This window comes from Carcharhinus amblyrhynchos, chromosome 13 (assembly GCF_965287045.1).
Source record: "Carcharhinus amblyrhynchos chromosome 13, sCarAmb.v2.hapA, whole genome shotgun sequence".
In the NCBI taxonomy this organism is placed as follows: domain Eukaryota; kingdom Metazoa; phylum Chordata; class Chondrichthyes; order Carcharhiniformes; family Carcharhinidae; genus Carcharhinus; species Carcharhinus amblyrhynchos.
Genome location: NC_137336.1, coordinates 59482045 through 59506443, shown reverse-complemented (window position 1 = coordinate 59506443; position 24399 = coordinate 59482045). Strand labels below are relative to the sequence as shown.

The 24399-nt window shown below is 42.5% G+C and overlaps 1 protein-coding gene across 1 annotated transcript in view; it reads right to left on the bottom strand.

Moving 5' to 3' along the window:
* LOC145351942 (slit homolog 3 protein-like) overlaps positions 1 to 24399 on the bottom strand; it is a 623540-nt gene that overhangs the window by 560323 nt on the left and 38818 nt on the right. Inside the window, exons 2-3 of the mRNA XM_080201750.1 lie at positions 23393 to 23464; positions 20836 to 20907 (exon numbers count right to left, since the gene is read on the bottom strand). Of these exons, the coding sequence (XP_080057876.1) occupies positions 20836 to 20907; positions 23393 to 23464 (144 nt within the window). The remainder of the gene's footprint in view (positions 1 to 20835; positions 20908 to 23392; positions 23465 to 24399) is intronic.

Below are 24399 nucleotides of genomic sequence, written 5' to 3'. Positions count from 1 at the left end.
CTGGCAAACTTACCATTCCTGCCAAATTCAGATGGGAATTGGAGTGGGGGTGGGGGGGGGGGGGGGGGGGGGGGCGGGGGCGGTGGGGGGGAAATGGGGCACGTCCAAAGGTAGAGCTGGGGTGGGCAAAGGGGAGTTCTTTAACAAGGCAATTCACTTTCACACCTTCCAGGAGCAGAAAGACTTAGCTGCTGCTTTGTGTTTCTTCAACTGCTCTACACGACTAAGAAAAAAAGACTCACAGGGCACAGCTCTGTTCTACAGTTCAGAGGACATTTTGAGGTAATTCATATTCTTATTGCATAACTTAACAGAAACAGCCAGATAAATGGGAATATATTGATTGTCCCAGAGGAAGGGAGATGTCCTTCATAAGGTTACTGCTTCACTGTCCGCATTTACAATTTTTAATGTAATTGAGGGAAACGGCACAATGGAGAATAGAACCAACTGACTTAATTCCATTTATGAGAAGTGCTAGAACTCTGCCCTGTCCTTGGCATGTGGGAGAGACAAGGTATTTCTCATTAGTGAAGTACAGAGTGTATTCCCACTGCTTCCCACTATCAGTTCCTGGTTTAGTTCCACTGCACTAGATCAGACCGCAAAGGAATTTTCACCCAGGCGGCTGATTAAAGGAGAAGTAGAGACAGGCACGATTGGACACAGACACAGTGCAGTAATGTGATCAGACACGCTTTCATTACTGCACATTCCCAAGGCACTGGCACTAAATGCATTAATCTGCACACAGCACAGGGAATTTACAATGACAGCAGCCATGGACCGGAAAGGAACAGGTACTGACTGCATGGCAGGGCATAATCAGGGGAAAGATAAAAGTTCACATTCACCTTATACTAGCTATGTGAAATGGAGACCATGACTCTGGGATTTGGGGTGCTCTGATAGATTTAGTTATCAGCTAATTGAGTGATTTTGAGTGGTTTCTAAAGTCCAGAGATTTCTCCATTTTTGTGTCCTCCATGGGCACTGTCCTTTCTTCCTTTACCCTGGACAATATTTCAGCTTCAACCAGTGCCACCAAATTACGCAGGTTGTTTGTGACATTCTACTCAATGTGAAATGGCTGCCATATTTGTCATCAATTGTATCTGAAGCACTGGGGCTTTATTTGAAGACAGGTACTAACATAATGTAACATATCCTGACAGGGATTTTCCATTTGGCCTCCAGTTTCCTGATCCAACAGGTGACTGTTGAACTGCCTGGTGGCAGGTACCCTGCAGTAGCTCAGGGAAGATATGGAAGTGCGGGTTGTACTTCAGACGGGCCCAGGGGCCCTCCCTGCCCACCTACATTGGTGCAGTCAAAGACTGACCCCGCCACCCCAATCCTTGCTCTCCCTTACGGTGGTGGCCTGGCGCTCTAACTGTTTTCATTCAATTTTCCAGAGAAGTTGGTGAGAGGGTTACTTCCCACCCATTGCAGATTGCTGCTGCCCCTCTCAATCTGGAAGGCCATTGATTGGCCTTATAGTGTGGAGAGACCACCCACGGCCCTTACTTGGGCAGCAAACCTGTCTCCATGCCACCGTAAGAAGTCTCACAACACCAGCTTAAAGTCCAACAGGTTTATTTGGTAGCAAAAGCCACTAGCTTTTGGAGCACTGCCTCTTCATCAGGTAAGTGGGAGTTCTGTAGAACGGTAAAACTCCCACTTACCTAACGAAGGGGCAGCGCTCCGAAAGCTAGTAGTTTTTGCTACCAAATAAAACTGTTGGACTTTAACCTATTGTTGTGAGACTTCTTACTGTCTTTACCCCAATCCAATGCCGGCATCTCCACATCCATGCCACCTGACAGGCAAAGAGGCAGGGGAATGAGATGGGGCAGGGGCGGTGAGGCGAGGAGCACCTCTGTCAAAATCCCAAAGAGACGCTCTGTACCTCAGGAGGCATGGGGAGAAAGTCTCCATTTCTGTGTCCCACCCACAGAAGGAATTCAGCCCAATTTGTGGGATCCTGACTGCACCTCACCACTTGGGCAGAAGCACAGACTTTCTACCTCGATAAGAGCTTCAGTTAACTGATCCAGGTTTAAAATTGAACCCAGGGCCTTAAATCTATCACATTTACCCATTAAGCCAATCATCAAAGTGAGAGAGGTGGAGTTTAGATAACTTCCCCTGTGCTTATCTGGAAGTTTTAAAATGTAGCTTGGCCGAGTTTTTTTGTCACTGAACCGCCTTGGTTCACTGAGGTGAGGTGTCTTGGAGTGGCGGGATGCCAGCATCTGCTCAGGATCAACTATACGCCTGGATGCAAATCACAATCTGGCATTCGCGACAGGAGGAAACCAACTGCCTCTGATCAAGGTGGGGTGGGGCGGGTAGGGGTCTTAATCAAAAGGAATGGCATTGTCATCATTCGGGCCAAACTTAAAGAAGAAACAACATGCATCTGTATAGCAACTTTCACAATGCCGTAAGAGCTTGACAGCATACGAAGCAATTCTGAAATATAATCACTCTCGTTATGCAGAAAACACAACAGCCAGTTTGTACACAGCAAGATTCCACAGAAAGCAACAAAATAAATGGCCTAGTTCATCTCTTACAGACCTCTTCAAAGCACCAACAGTGATGCTGAACTGGCAAAAAGAATGCTCCACTAGGTTACATTTTAGATAAATTGGCCAAAGGCCAGGATTCAGACCTGATACTTTCATTTTTATATTCAGTGCCTGGTACAGGAAGGCCAAGAAAGAGGGATATGTGGAGAAAATCGAGGGAGGAGGGTGGAAGAAATAGCACTGACGCTACTGGAAGAACAACATATATCTTCAACATTGGACACAGCTTGGAACAAAATGAGCAAACTATGCAATTTAATGAAACAAAAAAAACAACAAAAAAAATAGTTTTTGTTAAAAATCCCATTCAATGAATGCTTTTGAAAACATTTCTGACGGTGCAATATAGAAGTCATGTGAAAACCAGGAAGGAATTGCCCCTCTATAACATAATCTGAAGAATTAGTGGCCTTAAGGAAACTCACAAGTGTGACTGTCATCATTTGGAATATCAGAACCATTTGACTTGCTTCTAGCTTTGTAAGTGTCCTTGCAAACCTGCCACTTCTCTCCTCATTTTTGATTTGTCCCAGTTTTATTGGGAGCCCGTCTCACAGGGTATGTGCTCCTTGAGGTGAAATCTGATGTTTCAGTTGGCACCATGCAGCAGTCCTGTCCTTGTTCTCTGCACCAAAAAGAGCAGGAATGGGGCAGATTGTGTGCACCATCCGCACCCTTGACTAGATCGCCATAAAATTGCATAGTTTGCTCATTTTGTTCCAAGCTGTGTCCAATGTTGAAGATATATGTTGTTCTTCCAGTAGTGTCAGTGCTATTTCTTCCACCCTCCTCCCTCGATTTTCTCCACATATCCCTCTTTGGTCATGGGCAGAGGAGCCGTCTAGTATGTAATTCCAGCGGATATGTAAGCCTGAAGAGTATAATTAAGTCGCCAGTCTACTCAGACATGTCCCTATTTAATGTCCAGCTGTACTCCAATCAAACAGGGGTAAGTTTTTCACTCATAGGGTGGTGGGTGAGTGGAATCGGCTGCCGTTGGTTGTGGTGGAGGCAAATTCGATAGGGTCTTTCAAGAGACTTCTGGATGAGTACATGGAATTTAATAGAATTGAGGGTTATAGGTAAGCCTAGTAGGTATGGATATCATTGGCGCAACTTGTGGGCCGAAGGGCCTATTTGTGCTGTAGTTTTTCTATGTTCAAACCTCTCCGAATAGTGAGCAGGAGGAGAAGCCCTGGCAAGTGTCAGACTCCCCTTTGTCTGGATTAGAGACACGGAGATCAACAACATCACTGCCCACGTTGTTGGATTCAACCCAACACAGGCTGCATACATCATGTGGACACTGGGTTGACGCAGGTGCAAAAGAGCTCGGGTGTCTGTAGCACGGGAATTCTCTCCTGGGCACAGGCAGACACACAGCACGCAAGAATTGCTTAGTACTGTTAATAAACCTTCATAGATGTTTGTCCCTTGTTGCCAGTTATTACAAGCCAGTGCCTTTTGCACAGGCTAAATGCTTCTTAATTTACAAGGCATGGACTCCCATCATGTGATGCATTTATTGGTTAAGGTCAACTTAAGTTACGATGGAAGACAGCAAATAGGGAAATGTTTGTCAAATTACAGTAGCTAAAAGGAATTTTTTTTTTTAAAAGGGTTTTAATTGCTATGATAGAATTCTAGCATCACACATCACCATGCTTGAACACAGAAAAAGACAACGATATCAAGTATCTTTCTCGAGATAATTCTGCTGACATATCTAAAGTCAGTTACGAAAACCACAGGCTGGATTTTCATATGGCTGTGAGGGTAGGGTATGGGCACTCTGAAAATAGTGTTCCCACATGGCATACCAGTCTTCTGATGTCTCCAGAACGCGCTGTAATTTTCTAAGGGAGAGCAGGGTGGGGGGAGGTGTGGTGAAGGTTGGGAGGTTCCGACAACCCGCAGGCCTCCAACGAGCTGCCTGTTAAGCTCCTTGAAGGGCTCATTAACAGATTGGATGGGGACAGAAGGAGACCTTCAAAGCTGCGGAATGGGATGCCGAGCCAACAGCCTGGGGCACATTAGTGCACAGCTGTTGAGAATGCAGTGGTTGCTGAGTCACAGTTTTGAAAAAGAGAAGCAAATTCAAACTGAGGGCTCCCAAACATTGGCCATCGCCTGAGCAGAGTGGATCAATCATGTGACTGACCATTTGGACACTTGTTTGGACCGTGAGGTTCTGCTCTCCTGCCCTGCTCCATTCTGCAAGGTGCAGCAGGTGGTCAGGAAGGCGAATGGGATGCTGGCCTTCATAGCGAGGGGGATTGAATATAAAAGTAGGGAGGTCTTGCTGCAACTGTACAGGGCACTGGTGAGGCCGCAGCTGGAGTACTGTGTGCAGTTTTGGTCGCCGCACTTACGCTAGGATATTTTGGCCTTGGAGGGAGTGCAGAGGAGGTTTACTAGGCTGATGCCGGAGTTGAGGGGGTTGAGCTATGAGGAGAGGCTGAATAAACTAGGCTTGTACTCGTTAGAGTTTAGAAGAATGAGGGGAGATCTCATTGAGACATACAAGATGATGAATGGGATGGATAGGATAGAGGTGGAGAGGCTCTTCCCGCTCAGAAAGGACAGTAGGACTAGAGGGCACAGCCTCAAGATAAAGGGGGGTGCGGTTTAGAACGGAGTTGAGGAGGAACTTCTTCACTCAAAGGGTGGTGAATCTCTGGAATTCTCTGCCCATTGAAGTGGTGGAGGCTGCCTCGCTAAATATATTTAAGACGCGGGTTGATAGGTTTTTGATAGGCAAGGGGATTAAGGGTTATGGGGAGAGGGCGGGAAAGTGGAACTGAGCCACAACAGATCAGCCATGATCTTATTGAATGGCGGGGCAGGCTCGAAGGGCTAGATGGCCTACTCCTGCTCCTATTTCTTATGTTCTTATGCAAGGTAACAGCAAGCCCAATCAGTCATGGCTGCCGCCTACCTTTGGGGATCACCCTCCAGAGCCAGTACCCATCTCCAAATAAGAGCTTTCAAGAATCAAAGAATCCCTACAGCGCAGGAAGAGGCCCGTCAAGTCAGCACCAACAACAATCCCACCCAGGCCCTATCCCAGAAACCCCATGTATTTACCCTACTATTCTCCCTGACACTACAGGACAACTTAGCATGGCCAATCAACCTAACCCACACATCTTTGGACTGTGGGAGGAAACCGGAGCGCCTAGAGGAAACCCATGCAGACACATGAAGAATGTACAGACTCCCCACAGTCACCCGAGGCCAGAATTGAATCCTGGGTCCCTGGTGCTGTGAGGCAGCAGTGCTCGCCACTGTGCCACCATGCTGCCTGTTCGCATATCAAAATTGTATCGTGACCCCCAGATTGAAAAGTGAATCCCATATCTTTCCTGTCTTTTACTGACATTGTTTTTATTAAAAGTAGGGAACAAATGAAAATTGAATCTACCCATAAAACATTGGAAAGAAATAACTTATAAATCTTTGGAAGATTCTGTTGCTTCCTATCTCCCACCAGCTTCTGTTGAACTGCAACGAATAGAACTCTGCTGTCCTAATGCACAGCCATCAGTAAACTTTGTCAGAAGCAGGAATACTTCCAATTGCATTGTCTCTAAAACCACTTAGTTATACATTGCACAATGTGTTACTTTTACAGTAACTAGAGCTTTTCACATCTTCTCCTGTCTCTAAGGTATAATTAAATCAAACTACATTTCAAAATTGTTCTTAACCACCCAGCTAATTTTACAGTATAAAAAGTATTTTATTCTTCTGTTGGTCAATACAATCAAACCTGCAATTAAGTGTGCTACTTACTTTCTAAAGGCTTTTGAGAACACAAACTGGGTAGGTTATATTTCGCTTTATTCTCTGGCTTTAAAAAGATGTAAGCAAAAAGTGGGAAACATATGGGTTTAGCATGTCTCTGATTAACAATGCACCTTGAATCATGATCTTTTTAAGGTTTATTTATTAGTCACAGGTAAGGCTTACATTAACACTGCAATTAAGTTACTGTGAAATTCCCCTAGTCACCACAATCCGGCGCCTGTTCTGATCAATGCACCGAACCAGCATGTCTTTCAGAATGTGGGAGGAAACTCATACAGACATGGGGAGAATGTGCAAACTCCATACAGACAGTGACCCAAGCTGGGAATCGAACTCGGTCCCTGGCACTGTGAGGCAGCAGTGCTAACCACTGTGCTACTGCTCCAGACACCATGTTCCAGACATCATGGATACAGTGACTGCTAAAGCTGATCTATTCCTAGAAGGCTGTGACATAAATGGGACAAGATACTGTGGATAATGAATTTCTGGATGAGCCACTGGCTCGGGGTCACCTTTCCTGAAGTTTTCTCTCTGCCCCAGATTACTTTCAAAAGAGGCAACAACTTTTCTTACTTGGTTTCAGCAGGTGCTGGGATCCTGGGTGAGTTTCTTCCAGGGCTCAGAGCCTTACTCTTAAATGAAGCCTTCAACATGTCCTTGAAATGTATCCATTGACCGCCATAAGAGCACACCCCAGACTTAAACTCTCCACAGAAGATTTGCTTTGTCGAGCATTATGACTACATGATTAACTTGTAACTGTCTTTACATGAGAATGCTTGACATGCCAGCTCAGGTGGGCACCTCAGTGCTTTGTCCTGCCATCTCACTCAGCAACATCTGAAAGCAGCCAAAGTGAAAGTGGGTGAGCTTCCTGACATGACAGTGGTACAGTCTTAAAGCCTCGCATGCATGGAGCACAGTGGACAGGATCATTGCTCAATAGACTTGGTATGTATGGTAAATCATGACTGGACGTTAAGTGATGTGTACCACCTTCCTATCACACACTGAGGTGGGCAATAGCATAATGCATCAAGCTGAATGAGCTGTGTTAAATTTATTTGCAAATGAAGTTATACAGTAGCTAAGTTTACACAAGAAACGGACATCTCTGGCCAGTTAAAGTAATGAAAGGATAGGGTGCAAAATTTGACCAGAAATATTAAATTTGTTTCTCTCTCTGTAGATGCTATCAGGCCGGCTGGATCATCTAGGATTGTCTGTCATTATTTAAGATTTCCAGCATCCACAGAATGTGGCTTTTGTAAAATCTTTGCCCTTCTTCTGTACAAATTCTTTGAACATCCAGCCTCTAATGGCAAATTATAGGGTGATTTGTCAGTGAGCTCCCTTGGGTTAATATTAGCAGTGAGGTGAACAGAGGATTGAAGAACCTGACACGTATCTGGATTATGAAAGACTGACCTCGAATGTTGACAAAAAGCTAATTGATTGAAGTTGTTGCTTTCCTTCATACATTCCCCAAGACTGGTTATTTCACCTAATCATGACTAGATATTATAACTTCATTTGCATGGTTGATCAGAGAATTAACATATAAATTACCTTTTATAATTGGATTGATACTGGTGTCTCTAGAAAATTGTCTCCCATCCGTCTTGACACTTTTCCAAGCATGCTTTTGGACTCTATTTTGAGATTTCCGCAAGAGAATATACATCAATCTCCTGGTAAAATGTTTATTTTTTCATTGCCTAGATTGATTTATCATCTCTTTTCAAAGTCTCCAAGTTTTTCCAGAGAAAACAAGTCTAGCTTTCTTAACCTTCTCTCAGAACTTATTTTTCTCATTCCCAAATAAATCTCCTTTACTATCTCAAAGTGACAAACACAAGATAGTAAAATGTCTCTTTGCTACAATTCTTTTCCCTTGGATCCATATATGTGAAAAATAAATTAGAGTCGGCCACTCAGCCCGTCAAACCTGCTCCATCATTCAATGAGATCATAGCTGATCTGTTTGTAACCTCAACTCCACATTCCTGCCCATTCCTGATAACCTTTCACCTTTTCGCTAATCAAGAATCTATTTCTGCCTTTAAAATATTCTAAGACTTTGGTTCCACCACCTTTTGAGGAAGAAAGTCACAACTCTCAAGAGAAAAAAAAATTCTCTTCACTGTGTTAAATAGATGACCGCTTATTTTTAAATAGTGACCCCTAGTTCTAACATCCTTTACACATCCATCCTGTCAAGACACATCAGGATCTTATATGTTTCAATCAAATCACCTTTTCCTCTCCTAAACTCCAGTGGATGCAAGTTAGCCTGTCCAACCTTTCCTCATGTGGAAATGCTGGTGTTGGACTGGGGTAAACACAGTAAGAAGTCTCACAACACCAGGTTGAAGTCCAACAGGTTTATTTGGTAGCAAACACCACTAGCTTTTGGGGCTTTGCCCCTTCATCAGGTGAGTGGGGAGTTCTGGTGATCCCTGCCTTGACCCCACTTCCATAATCTTGCAGTTACCCTTACTCCTTGAATGCAATGGCTCATAATAAGGTAGAAGTGCACTGGTGGTCGATGCAAAGTATGCAAACCAAGACACTCAACATGTTATTTGACAATAGGGAGACAATTTAAGATCAAGTCCAAACCTGTCGCCATCCCACAGTTGCCTTCACTGTACTAGATGTTGAACAGGAGAAGGAACTTCTCAAATAAATTTCTATCATTTGATGATACTGAAGCTGCTCCAGAACTGCATCAGCTCAGATCAGCTAACTTAATTAACATCATCCAGGGGCAGAAATTAAAGCTTATCTGTATGGATCAGTTCTATAATACATAGATGTTTTCAGAATTTTTTCAGGGGACCTGGCATTAATCTCATTTTAAGGTTGTTTGATATTACTTTATACGTTTGTTATGATCATGTTTGCTAACATTAACATTTAAAGAGAAATCTGAACACCCAGTGATTAACTGACACCTCATGATTTCAGGTTCTTAAAAATCAAATCTTGTTTATAAAATAGTTTTACAAAACAAGCACTATTAACACTATAGTTTGTAACTACATGCATTATTAAGTCAATTTTTGCCACCTCCAAGAATTTGTTTATACATTGCAATATCCTAAAGTTGTTTATTTCCAAACTGACCAAAAGTATGCCACAGTCCGCTGGAATTCAGTTTAATTCTCCTCAGTGTTCCAGCTCTTCTCGTAGGTAACAATTTTTGTTGCAGACTTCATGACTGACTGTGAGTTCCTTTTTTATTTGTTCTGTCGTCTCAATGCTTCCAAGGTAAGTCTGCTGATGATTTTCTTTAATACAAGAACCTGAAAGGCCCTTATAGATTTTACTACACATTCTTTGCCACAGGCTTTGGAGAACCCCTGTAGAATTTACCTATGGCTTTAAGCTAGGAAACGCTTCCAGATTTATTCCTGCTACAAAATCCAAACTGAAATTAAACCTCACCTGCACTCCACACGGTGTACAATAAAGTTAATACTTTTTTCTGCTTAACTGCAGACCTTATATCTCCTTTTAGTGAGGTGCAAACTGTGTGAGATCCAAACTGCAACTGCCAATTTTCAAAGCAAAGACCCAGATAAATTATTCACAATAACTCCAGTCTCCCCTGCTTATCTCCATGACAACATTGCGTGTTTTAGGATATCCTCAAAATAGAAATGCAAACACCTTGTGTGGAATTTTAACTGTGGCATGCCATTCCTGACAGTGGAACAGGAAGTGGACACCCCTTCCATGCTCCTTCTCCTGCATGCAATTGCAACTAAAATTTGAAGTTTCAGCAGCATGCTCAGGAGACATGTATAGTTTTCAGTAGTAAAACCCACCATCAGCTAACAATGCAAGAGAAATCGATGGGTTACAAAGCATCTTTCTAAGCTAACAGGAAGGCTCTTCACCATGGCAGGTGTCTGTTTGAGGGAAATTTCACAAGCGATAGGTGGGAGTCTTTGAAAAGTCAGTTGTTAACAATTCAGGACAAGTATGTCCCTGTAAAAGTGAAGGATAAAGATGGCAAGATTCAGGAATCCTGGACGATAAGAGAAATTGTGAGTTTAATGAAAAAGATTGAGACGGCATACATAAATTTCAGGAAATTGAAAACGAATAAGGCTCATGGGGAATACAAAGATAGCAGGAAAAAGCTTAAACAGGCACTTAAGAGGGTTAAAAGGGACCATGAAATGTCCTTGACAGGCAGGAATAACGAGAATCCCAAGGCTTCTTATGTGTATATAACGAAGAAGAGGGTAGCTAAGGAAAGGGTTGGTCCACTCAAGGACAGTGAAGGGAATGTGTATGTGGAGCCAAATGAGATGGTTGAGGTCCTTAACAAGTACTTTGTATCAGTATTCAAAAAAGAGAAGGATGTGGTGGATGGTGAGTGTAGAAAAGAGGATGTTGACATTCCAGAACATAGAGATAAAAAGGGAAGAAGTTTGGAGGTTCTGAAAAACATTAAGATGGACAAGTCCTCAGGACTAGATAGGGTCTATCCAAGAAAACAGAGAGGTGAGTGAAGAAATTGCTGAAGCCTTGGAAAAAATCTTTGTTTCCTCTTTGGCCACAGGTGAATTACCAGAGGATTGGAGAGTAGCTAACATTATTCCTCTGTTTAAGAAGGGCAGAAGAAACAATCCAGGAAATTATAGGCCTGGGAGCCTTACATCAATGTTGGGAAAATTATTGGTGAAGATTCTTAGGGACAGAATGTACTCACATCTGAAAGAGAATAGGCTTATTAGCAATAGGGAGAATGATTTTGTGAAGCGGAGGTCATGTCTCACAAACATGATTGAGTTCTTTGAGGAAATGACAAGAAGAATTGACCAGGACAGGGCAGTGGATGTTGTACACATGGACTTTAGTAAAGCCTTCAATAAGTATCCTCATGGCAGAGTGATACAAAAGGTGAAGTCATATGGGATCCAAGATGAGCTGGTAAGAGAGATACAAAACTGGCTTGGGCATAGAAAGCAAGAGTAGCATTGGAAGGGTACTTTTCTAACTGGAAGTCTGTGACAAGCAATGTTCCACAAGGGTTAGTGCTGGGGCCTCTATCGTTTGTAACATATGTAAATGGTTTGGAGGAAAACATAGGTGGTCTGATTAGTAAATTTGCAGATGATATAAAAACAGGAGCGGGGGGGCGGTACTAGATAGCGAGGAGAATTTCAGAGGATATAAATTGGCTAGAGACCTGGACTGAAAGGTGACAGATGAAATTTAACCTGGGCAAATATGAGGTGATGTGATGTGGAAGGTCTACTACAAAAGAACAAAGAAAATTACAGCACAGGAACAGGTCCTTCAGCCCTCCAAGCCTGCACCGGCCATGCTGCCTGACTTAACTAAAACCCATTACCCTTCCAGGGACCATATTCCTCAATTCCCATCCTATTCACGTATTTGTCAAGATGCCCCTTAAAAATCATTACCACTACCTCTCCCGAAGGAAGGAAGGAAGAAGGAAAGTATACAGTAAATGGTAGAACCCTTAGAAATATTAGCACACAGAGGGATCTAGGCATGCAGATCATAATTCCCTGAAGGTGGCAACTCAGGTGGACAAGGTGGTCAAGAAAGCATATGGCATGCTGGCCTTCATCGGTTGCAGCATGGAGTATAGGAATTGGAAAATCGTGTTGCAGCTGTGTAAGACTTTGGTGAGGCCACATTTCTAGTATTGTGTATAATTTTGGTTGCCACACTACCAGAAGGATGTTGACACATTGGAAAGGGTGCAGAAGCGATTCACCGGGATGTTGTCTGGAGGATATAAACCAGGAAGAAAAGTTGAACAAAATTGTTTTCATTGGAGGGTCGGAGGATGAGGGGGAACCTGATAGAGCTTTATAAGATTACGACAGGCTTGGATAGAGTGGCTAATCAGGGTCTTTTTCCCAGGGTTGAAGGGTCAATTACCCAAGTTGAAAGCGAAAGGGGAAAATTTTAAGAGACGTAAGGGGCAGGTTTTTAATGCCTGGAACAGGCTGCGGAGGAGGTAGTGGAAGCAGATTCTGTAACACTATCCAAGAGGCATCTGGATTGATACATGAGTAGGCAGAGAATAGAGGGATATGGCCCATGTAGAGGCAAGAAAACATTAGGTTTAAGGGATATCTGTGTCAACACACAATTGGTGGGCCGAAGGGCCTGTTCCTGTGCTGTACTGTTTGTTGTTCTCTTTCTTCTTTATCACCACAAGTTACCTGCCCAACTCTATCACATAAGACACACAAAGATAGCACAGGTTCTTAAATTTTGAATTTCACTTATTACATTGTTTTCACACGATTCACGAGTGTATCATCATTACTTGTTGAGATTACCTCAGTAAGGAAGCCAAATGCACTAGCACATTTCATACTTGGTATATGTTGATAAATTACAGGGGAGTTGGGGATATTTTTCTATCGTGGATGAAACACAAAATTGTTTTTGCATTCATCTTTGAATTAGAACATAGAACACTACAGCACAAGCAGGCCCTTCGGCCCACAAGTTGCGCCGATCACATCTATACCTACCAAGCCATAGAACTATCTGTAACTTCCAATGCCATTAGATCCCATATACTCATCCAGAAGTCTTTTAAAAGACCCCAGTGAGTTCGCCTCTACCACCACTGACGGCAGCCGATTCTACTCACTCACCACCCTCTGAGTGAAAAACTTTCCCTTAACATCTCCTCTGTACTTGCTTCCCGGCACCTTAAACCTGTGTCCTCTTGTAGCAACCGTTTCAGCCCTGGGAAATAGCCTCCAAGAATCCACCCTATCTATTCCTCTCAACATTTTATAAAACTTTATCAGGTCGCCTCTCAACCTTTGTCTCTCCAGGGAGAAGAGTCCCAGCTCCCTCAACCTATCTTCATAAGGCATGCCTCCCAATCCAGGCAACATCCTTGTAAATCTCCTCTGCACCCTCTCAATAGCTATTGACCCTTCATGTTAGCAGCCCCTATTGTTCCCTCATTCTGTGGGCCATGCCTGAGCTTGCAGGCTCAGCTGATTCTCTCTTGGATGCATTATAGAGGAGATTGTCAAAGATCACTCTCAGTAGAGGTAATTTAAATGTGGGTGAACTCCAAATCCAGGAAAGACTCTGTCAGACAACACCATGAGATAGATACACATTTGGACAGTTCTAACACCATCCTTTCGGGCCTTCATTTTCTTACCTTGACTGACTGTTCCTATCGTCCACTATCATATCCATGTCCATGACCCCAAGCCCTTCTCTCTTCCACTCCTCCATGTCCTTGACCAGACTCCACTCCACTCCAAACTCCTTGCACCCACTGCCACTGACATCCTCTTGCCAGTCCTGGACCTCCATGCAAGCTGCCATTCTCCTACTCCCTCCCTTGTACCATAGAATTCAACAAGAAAGACTACTGACCTCAAACACAAGTGCACAAAACTAATCATTGCGCACCACATGGGTGGTATGGTAACACAGTGGTTAGCACTGCTGCCTCACAGCCACAGGAACTCCGGTTTGAACCCAGAATGGGTCCCCATCTGTGCGGAGTCTGCATGTGCTCCCTACGTCTGAGTGGGTTTCCTCAGGGTGCTCTGGTTTCCTTCCACAGTCTGAAAGACATGTGGTTAGGTGAACTGGCAATGCTATATTCTTCCTCAGTGATCTCAAACCAGTGCCGGAGTGTGGCGACTAGGAGTTTTTCACAATAACTGCATTGCATTGTTAATGTAAGCTTACTTGTGACACTAATAAATAAACATTAAATTTTAAAACCTTTAAGCAAACATGAACCAGTGCCACGAGATTCTCAGGAGGCCCAAACTTTATCTTGACCATGTAACATAATTTAAAGAAAGTTTTACACTAATGAATATTCATGGAACACAAGTGTATTAAAAATAGGAACCCACCACGGACAGCATGGGATGAATTTTACCATCTCTTCACCACAGGAATCGGACCATGGAAAGGTTCATTGACCTCGGGTGGGATTTTTTGGTTTTGGAGTGAGTGAGGGCAAAAGGTCCCACCCCAAGAGGACTAACGTGCCACAAGCACACTGCATCATAGTCTGCCTTAAGAAAATCAAAATTTCAGTTCCCATTTCACTCAGTCACACTGCATGCCACATTTGCCACTCTCCACAACATCCCCTCCCCCCCTTTGATTCTGCAGTCTATACGAATAATTTATACTGTGAATGTATGCGATTGCCCCTTCTCCAGACTTCTCTGGGCCCACAAAAAAATGCCATATTTGCAAAGCTCCTTTCATCTGGAAACAATATTCACAATTTAAGTCCTTTATTGGAATAATTACAGATGTCATGACCCTATCTAATCTTTAAAGATGGGTCATCCACTGCTCAAGTCTTCATATCTCTCACTCTGACCTTGTAAGACAAACATAGGTTTACTTCTAATTAACATCAAGCTTGTTTGAGTTGCATTGAAATCAGAATTGTGTTTACTAGTTTCTCAACCACATGCTCCTGTTTATCGACAGTTAAAGGTTTAATTCCTAAAAACAAAACTTATGATCTGAAACATACATGTTATGAATTAGGTGTTCCTGACACATTGCTAGGAATGTCCAACAAGGTATGTGTGGATTTAATTCATAGGTCACTAGGGGCGTATAAATAGACACCAGATGGTACATTAAAATGAAACAGAAAGATAGGGCAAGAAATGAGAGTTTGAAGCTCAAGGTACAAAAACATTGAGTGATCCAAAGTGGAAAGGAAGAATAGCAAACGGTCATTGGAGACAGTGGCATGAATTACCCAGACACAATGTTAATGGCACTGAGTCCTTCCAGTAAACCCACTGAGTGGCAATCAGTTATCTGAAGAGAAAATGCTGGAAAATCTCAGCAGGTCTGGCAGCATCTGTAAGGAGAGAAAAGAACTGACGTTTCGAGTCCAGACCCTTTGTCAAAGCTAAAAACATAGAAAGCGGGAGGTAGTTAAACTGCAAGGTGAGGGAATGAAAGATGAGACATAGTCACAGAAACCAGGGGAAAGACTGCTAATGGAAGTCCATAGAGAGAACAGAAGGTGTGAATGGCCAAATGGTAGACAAGGTGAAACCAGAGGGTAAACTATGACAGATGAAGGGGTGTGTGTGTGTGTGTGTGTGTGTGTGTGTGTGTGTGTGTGTGTGTGTGTGTGTGTGTGTGTGTGTGTGTGTGTGTGTGTGTGTGTGAGAGAGAGAGTAAGTGAGTAAGTGAGTGGGGGTTGGTAGATGGGTGGGGGACAGATAAAGTTGAGCAAAAGGGGGAGAAGAGGAAGCAAAGGGGGTAGAAAAGGAATCCGCAGTAAATTGCTTTTATCAGGTAACTGAACCTGGCTGATTCATCTGCTCCCTCATTCAGAGGCACCAATTGTAATTCCCCAAGCAGCCATTTAAGATGAGGATTGAATATAGGGGCTTTACATTTTAACCTTGAATGTTCAGACAGGGTCTGCCCAGCAATCATTGAGTTCAATTAAGAAAGATTTGCTTTTTTCCCAAAAAAGAACTTGGATTTTGAACATTTTCAACGCGAGGCCATGTTCGATACAACAGCCACAAAGGTATCTCTTTTCATTTTCACCAGATATCATGCCTGTGCAGAATGTTCCAGCTCTAGCCCCATGTCGCTGCCTGACTAATTCAGAATTTAACACAGTCGGGCAGGGCTGCTGCTCCAGCCAGCTCCTTGCAGCATACCAGAGGCTCAGTGTTGACAGTTTACACTCCCAGGCCAATCTGCTGAATGCTTATTGTAAACAATGACGGGGAATGAATGAGTGTGCAGGGTGGAGTCAGGAACTGTGAAATTTCAGTCCCGCAGAGACCGAGAGTTACCATCATTAACTAAACAGAACCTCAGAGCTGCCAGTAGGAAGTATGTGCCTACATATGTGCAAGTTTCCAAATTAAATAGCTTTGAACAGGCCTGTCCAGCTTCAAAGTGCAGAAAGAAGTCTCACAACACCAGGTTAAAGTCCAACAGGTTTATCTGGTAGCACAAGCTTTCGGAGCACTGCCCCTTCATTCAGCTTCAGAGTGTGCAGTCAAATTTAATGTGAAAAAAAAAGGTCTCTTCACTTTGCGATTACTGCACTGCGAAGAAAATGGGTGGGATCCCCTCCCCTTTGGCATGTTTTACAATGTGCACCATTGGCCAGTGGCTGCATGTTCCAGTTCTGCTACTGTCAACAGGGGGTTCCTGTTCGCAATTTTTGCCACTGACCCAATTGGAGGGTCATTCTCACCAAATACGTGTATGTGATTGGATCGTTTGGGTGTGCGTTAGGCACTCTGTTTACAGTCTGTCTTCACGAGAATGACGTGGAGATGCCGGCGTTAGACTGGAGTAAAACAGAAAGAAATCCCACGACATCAGTTTAAAGTCCAAACGCTTTGGACTTTAAACTGGTGTTGTGGAATTTCTTCCTGTTTCACGAGAATGGACAAACAAACAATGGTACAAACATGGAGTTTTTTCCAACTCACAACATGGCGTGTGAATTGCAAGTATGTTCATTGTCATGTCCACAAAGCCAGGTTGGCATGGCTTGCCATCACTCTATAATGATAAGTGATATTCAGAGATTAACACACAGGTAACCACGAACAAGGTTGAGTCAAAATGCTCTATTCCCTGTTCGATGAACTGACACAGAGATTATTGGGCACAGTTTAGTCAGCTATAGATTAGACGCACTGTTTCTCAACTTCTGCCTTTTTTTGAAGGGGGCTAGATTTCAAATTGTTCATTTTAAAAACATCAGCAAATGCCCCGTCACACTGTGATGTGTTACAACAACTTCAGCTATGGAAATATGAAGTGCACCAATGCTGGAAATTTCTGCAAGGTGGGGGAAGCAGGAAACAAGCGTTCCTGCTTGTTCACAGTCACTTTTCAGTCAGGGTGGCACGGTGCCACTGTTTTAGCACTGCTGCCTCACAGCGCCAGGGACCTTGGGTTGCTGTTTGTGCAGAATCTCTGGCTTCTCCCTGTGAATACGTGGGTTTTCTCCAGTGCTCTGGCTTCCCCCCCCAGCAGTCTGAAAGATGTGCTGGTTAGGTGCACTGACCATGCTAAATTGCCCCTCAGTGTACCCGAACAGGTGCTGGAGTGTGGTGACTAGGGGATGTTCACATTAACTTCATTAAAGTGTAACGTCAGCCTTCTCATGACACTAATAAATAAATTTAAACTTTTCTGGAAGCCCCAGTCAAGTACAGAAAGAAGATTTCCTTGGACCTTTTGCAAAATTACAGTAGAAGATCACCGAGAAAGTCCCTTCTGTAAAACTTACTTTGCTACTGTTTCATAGCCAACCTTATCCCTTGAATTTTTGTGAAGCATATACCGACTTTAATTAAATCTCTTTTTACCTTTTTGCTAAATGATGCTTATTCATTGATAACATTTTTATCTGCACGATTGTTGCTGTTTTACAAATAGAACGGTTGAGTTCATCCAGTGGGTGCATGACGCATTTAGAAGTGTTGGATACACCAGGTGCAGATCAAGTGTATATAAAGATATATCAGCTTTGAACCAAATGATTGAATAGGCTTGGGAGCCTTAATGGCCTCTTCCTGTTCCTGCATTACTGTTATGGGTGTGTTATTACGCATGAGTAATCTGGAATTTACAGCATGGCTATGATTGTCTGGTACATTTACCTGGCACAAGCCCTTAATGCCTTTGTTAAAGTAAGTGTGCTCTAAGTAAACAATTAAACATCTTGCACACTCCAGGAATTACAAAGAGGTTAATTGCACACACAATATTCTTTTTTGCAAAGTTAGTCACTGGCTCCTTTCAATTATTATTTTCGTTTCCATAGCAGGCTGTGGCATTTTAAAGCATGACAGCTGATTCTAACATTCAAAGTGTGGTGGAAATGTGATGAAAGCAAGATTTTTATGGGCAGCATGGTGGCACAGTGGTTAGCACTGCTGCCTCACAGCTCCAGGGCCCTGGGTTTGATTCCCAGCTTGGGCACTGTGGTGTGGAGTATGCACATTCTTCCCATGTCTGCGTGGGTTTCCTCCTGATGCTCCGGTTTCCTCCCACAGGCCAAAGATGTACAGGTTATGTGGATTGGCCATTCTAATTTGCCCCTTAGTGTCCCAGGATGTGAATGTTAGAGGGATTAGCAGGGTAAATGTTCAGAGTTTCGGGGATAGAGCCTGGATAGGATCGTTGCCAGTGCAGACTCGATGGGCAGAGTGGTCTCCTTCTGCACTGTAGGCTTTCTATATTTCTACGATTCATAACCAGAAGTGAATCTCGTTTTATGTGGCTCACACTAATTTGAAGGGCATGGGCAGTAATTCACTGGATCACCCACCCATCATAGAACCCATCCAATGAAATGAATGTCTGACAGGATCAATAATCTAAAATAAGCTGTGATCTGAACATTCACGTTATGGTGCCTTAAAAGGGCCAGAGAATTGTACCTCATACACTAAATGGAGTGGGCTTTTGCTAAGTAATCTGTGTATGACTTGGTGTGTGCTTTTAAGGAGACAAAGTGTGATTACAGTAAATAACCACATCCTGGGGAGAATCAGAGGGTAATTGACAGCATTGTAGGACTGTTTGGAATAATTTGAATGTTATGTCAATAAATACAAAATCTCTTAAATCATTCAGAGGAATTTTACAGAAATGGAATCATTTCATAATGTTTGATTTACATGCCATAACCTATCCTAATAATTCAGTACACTTAAATCTGGGAATCACAAAAATATGGGAAAGTATTTATTTAGCAAGTAGCATGTTCTGTCCATATGATGTTTGTTAGCATAGGTTAGACTGTGCGCGGTACTTTAACATATACACAATGTGCGGTACCTTATAGCATAATTTAGATGATAATCTTGACCATTATCTGCAGTATATTGTGATATTGCACATTTGTATTCTCCAATATGATTCTGGTGCTGGCAAAATATTGCTATACACCTTCAGCTCCTCTGCTAATTTTAAAATTTATTATCCCATTACCAATATCTCACCACGTCTGTGATGTCGAAGGAAAGGAGCAGCTTAATGAAATTGTGCATATTAAGGAATTAAGGGCAGTGGAACCACAATTACCCACACTGCTATTATCCACACTTTCAATTATCTGTTAAGAGTTGCAGTGGGAGTTGTGAGGCCAGTCAGAGTCCGAGCTTAGTTTTGCAATTGAGCGTTTTGAATTGATTTTCACAGGCTCTGCGTTCCTGGTCCCATGGGATAAGAAGCTGTTATCTGGATGTCCAGCACCTGATAGAATTTATTAACCTTGCACCTCTGGTATCTAATGTTAAACAAAGAGACTAGTGGGAACTCAAGCCTCAGGTCTGGAAGACCGAGGGGACTTAGATTGCTAAATACTTTCCTTCCTCAAGAATTTTTAAAATGGAAAATGATACTGAGCACTTGATTAAGTAATCTAAACAGGACAATCAGAAACTAAAAAAAACTCACTAAGTCAGGCTAAGTATGGGGGACTCATTTAACTGCATGATCTATCAAGAGGAGGTCTGTTTCATTTATGGAAGATAATTGATGTTCCCCAATTAAAATGATATTAGATATCAGAATGGGTTGGATTATTGCCAAATCATCTCCCACCAGCTCTCGACTATCTTGTATTCAATATTGGTCAGAAGGTTTAGGAGATACATTTAAAGTTTACTTATTAGTCATGAGTAAGGCTTACATTAACACCACAATGAAGTTACTGTGAAATTCCCCTAGTTGCCACATTTCAACGCCTGTTCGGGTCAATGCATCAAATCAGCATGTCTTTCAGACTGTGGGAGGAAACCCACACAGGGAGAACGTGCAGACTCCGCACAGACAGTGATTCAAGCTGGGAATCAAACCCAGATCTCTGGCGCTGTGAGGCAGCAGTGCTAACCACTGTGCCACTGTAGATTCAGTCTGTAAAATTGTTGATTCAGTGTGTCACAAGTATAATAACCTATTCTTGAAATTATCAGCAAAGCTTCACAATGCTGTCTCCACCAAACTTTGAGAACACTTTTAAAAGCTGCAACCATACCCCACAGCAGGTGGTCCTGTTACTGAGGGAGAGATCATTGGGAATCAGAGAGCAAATAAGGAGACCAGTCAGCCCATCATGCCTGTGCTGACCATTTGCAAGATCTACCAATTGGCCTCACTCCTTTGCCCTTTCGCCACAGTCCTGCAGTTTTTCTCTTTCAAATATCCATCCAATTCCCTTTGCAAGTTACAGGTTTATAACCGCTCCTGACAGCTCTCCAATATGCATGGAAAGAAGGCTCTTGGACATGCAGAAAGCTGAAAATTTTGATGTAACCCAGAGAACAGAGAGGAAAGAAGGAAGTAAGCCATGAAATATATCACAAAAAAGTGATCATCAGTGAGGGTGTGAAAAGTAACTCACAGTCGTTCTAGTTGCTTCAGATCCTGAAAGGCTCCTCTTTCAATTACATTGATCTGGTTCTCCTCGAGATGTCTGCAATAAAATAAATGAAATTGTTCAATTTTTGATCTTTTTTTCCCTATTCTTGGCTCCAAAGCAAGGGTAAAATTATTTACTAATCTATTGACATTTTGTAGCAACAATGCTTCTAATGTTAAAGTCCAACCATGACCATAGTCATTAGAGCCAGAACTTTCCTATGCAAAATGGCAGCAATATTTAGTCAAGCCACTACTCCACAAGTAAAAAAAAATGACCTTTTCAATGACTCTCAAGATGTTGTTCTGGCTAATCCTCCAACAACTCAACTGACTATTTGGTAACCAAAGAGTCATTTGCTCAAAGGGGGCAAATCCCAGTAATACCAGGCTTTTGCACGTGCAACTCTAGGCAATATTTTAATAAAAATAGTGAAATTGCATTCTGAGGTTTAGCTCAGTTGGCTGGATAGCTGGTTAGTAATGCAGAGCAATGGCAACAATGTGGGTTCAATTCCTGGACTGGGCTGAGGTTATTCATGAAGGTCCCACCTTCTTAACCTTGCCCTTCACCTGAGGTGTGGTGAGCGTCAAGTTAAATCACCAACAATCAACTCACCCATTCAAAGGGGAGAGCAGTCTATGGTCATCTGGGATTAAGGTGGCATTACCTTTATTATATATAAAATATTATCGTTTAACCTATCTTTTTGAGAGAGACTGAGCCTGGCAATTGGCTTGTGTGAACAGAATTAGTAGATTTTCTGTTCTGAATGTCAGTCCATTGACCTCTGCTGAACATTATGGGTGAGACTTCTTATTTTGTTCACCCCAGGCCAACACTGGCATCTCCACATCATGAATATTATGGGTACGTGGTTGTTGGGTAAGACCAAAAATAATGACTTTTAACATAACATAAAATAAAAGTAAAATAAAGTTTATTTATTAATCACAAGTAGGCTTACATTAACACTGCAATGAAGTATTGTGAAACTTCCCTAGTTGCCACACTCCGGTGCCTGTTTGGGTACACAGAGGGAGAATTTAACATGGCCAATTCACCTAACTAGCACATCTTTGGGCTGTGGGAGGAAACCAGAGCACCTGGTGGAAACCCACACAGACACGGGAGATGTGCATCTCCACACAGGCAGACAGTCACCCAAGCCAGGAATGGATCCCCACAGAACCCAATCGGAAAATATTGTGGGTGGAATTTTGCAGTCCTGCCTGCCATGGGAATCGTAGCGGGCATGACATGAACCATGTAAAGATCCGTTGTCTTCAGGCAGGATTTTCCAACCTTTGGGCGAGCAGCTGGAAAATCCTGTCCTGTGTAATGAAGTTTTTAATGAGTTACTAAGTCATAATACTGCTGAGCAATTACATAGCCCTGAGATACTAACATGAGAAATCTGGAGTATCTTTCACGATCTTAGAAACTCCATGGTTATTTTAAAATTTTGCAGCAAGTTTGATTATATTTCCATTTCTGTTTTAATCCCACATGTATTTTGTTTCCTATAAAATCATTAAAAAGTGAACAATAATGAGTTTTTTTCCACTTCCTGGTTTGCTGTCCATGAGAATCCCTCATTAAGATTGGCCACTCAAACTGCTTGATAACTTACTGCTCTTGAACACCAGAAATTCTCTATAGCTGATGACAGATTGAAGGGGGCGCCATAACAGGGAAAATTGTCACCGCAGCACTTGCTATGACTTTGTGGACAAGTGGCGAGTGGTCAATGACAACAGCCCGTTCCTTGCATTTGATCTCAAGATCTGAGCCAAACTAAATGCAGAATGAAAAGCAGCGTGAAAATGTTGTTATTTTGTAAGATGTTGTTCATAGATTATGGTGCAGTAAAATGATTTAATTCAGTAAGTGAAGTGATATGCAGCATAATGAGATGTACATAAGGGTACATTGAAGGGTCCATCTGGTCCGGTTAAATCAGTCAATTTGAATTTATTGAAAGACTGTACAAGCTAAAAAGACACTGGGCTGAGTTTTCCTGTTCTGCCCGCCATGGAAATCATAGCGGGTGGGGGGCAGACCATGGAAAGATCTGTTGACTTCAGGTGGGATGTTCTGGTTTCAGGGTTAGCGCGGCTGGAAAATCCCACCAACTATTCTTCCAGGAGTCACAGCCCATTGCTTGCCAGTTGCTACTGCTCCATTGCACAAAAGACAGGAGTTGCTGTTAGCGCATCTCTGATGGGAATGGATGGTACGGTAGGTTACTATGCTGTTTGTGCATTGCTGAGACCTTGGCTCCCATCCAAATCAGACAAAACATGAAAATACCTCCTTCTGATTACTGAAGAAGACACTGGGTGATCTAAGTTTCAGTGTCTTAGCACAGTTCCTGGAAACACTACTGGTTAATGACACAAATCTCTAGCCTCATATTTCACGATGACACAAAAAATGTGGGAGAAAAAAAAAAAGACAGGATGAAAAGCAGGCTTTAGTTTTATGGCCATTTCCAAATTAATGCAAGGGGCTCAAACACAACCTAGACTTTACTTACAAAACTCGAAGATTCTTCAGCCCAACAAAGTCAGTCTTGGAAACCCGTGTGATGTTGTTTTTGTCCAGATCACTGCAAAAAATAAGACAGGCTGATAAGAAAGAGAGAATGTATACTTACAGGGCCAATGCATTGACATGAATAAGTGTTCCCAAGCAAAGATTCACCAAATACAAATAAATTGTATCAAAATGAATCATTGAGCCATAATAAATATGCCATGTACCCTCTTCCCTTTGCCAGACAGACAACAGAAGTTTGCCAAACATGGGCATGAATAAGTGTTCCCAAACAAAGATTCACCAAATGCAAATAAATTGTGTCAAAATGAATCATTGAGCCATTATAAACATGTCATGTACCCTCTTCCCTTTGCCAGACAGGCAACAGAAGTTTGCCAAACATGGACATAAAGATGAGAAAAGGCTGTATAAACTCAGCAAGTCTGGCAGCATCTGTGGAGAGAAACAGAGTTAACAGTTTGACCCCAAATGATCCTTCAATAAGGTTCCCAAAAGCAAAAATGCTGGAAAATCTCAGCAGGTCTGGCAGCATGTGTAAGAAAAGAACTGACTTTTTGGATCGAGATGACCCTTTGTCAAAGCTCCAACGTGGTTCTTTTGGACTCAAGATGTTAACTCTGTTTCTCTCTCTACAGATGTTGCCAGACCTGCTGAGTAAACCAGAACTTACTGTTTTTATTTCAGATTCCTAGCATCTGCAATATTTTGCTTTATATGGACATAAAGACTTTTTCCCTTTAAATGGTCTTCTTAACAGTTAACCCCCAGTAATAACATGAAATACTATTGCCTCAAAACCAAATGTAATTTAGCTCCACCTGATTCAATGTAACATAAAAGAATTTAAGGGATGAAAGTGGTCTATGCCAACAGCAGAAAATGGTCAGGCCATGAATTGACAGTCAATTTTTCACCATACCCGATCCTTCCAACGAGCTACACAGAACAATATTTCAATCTCTTTTAGGAAACTTGTTTCTTTGT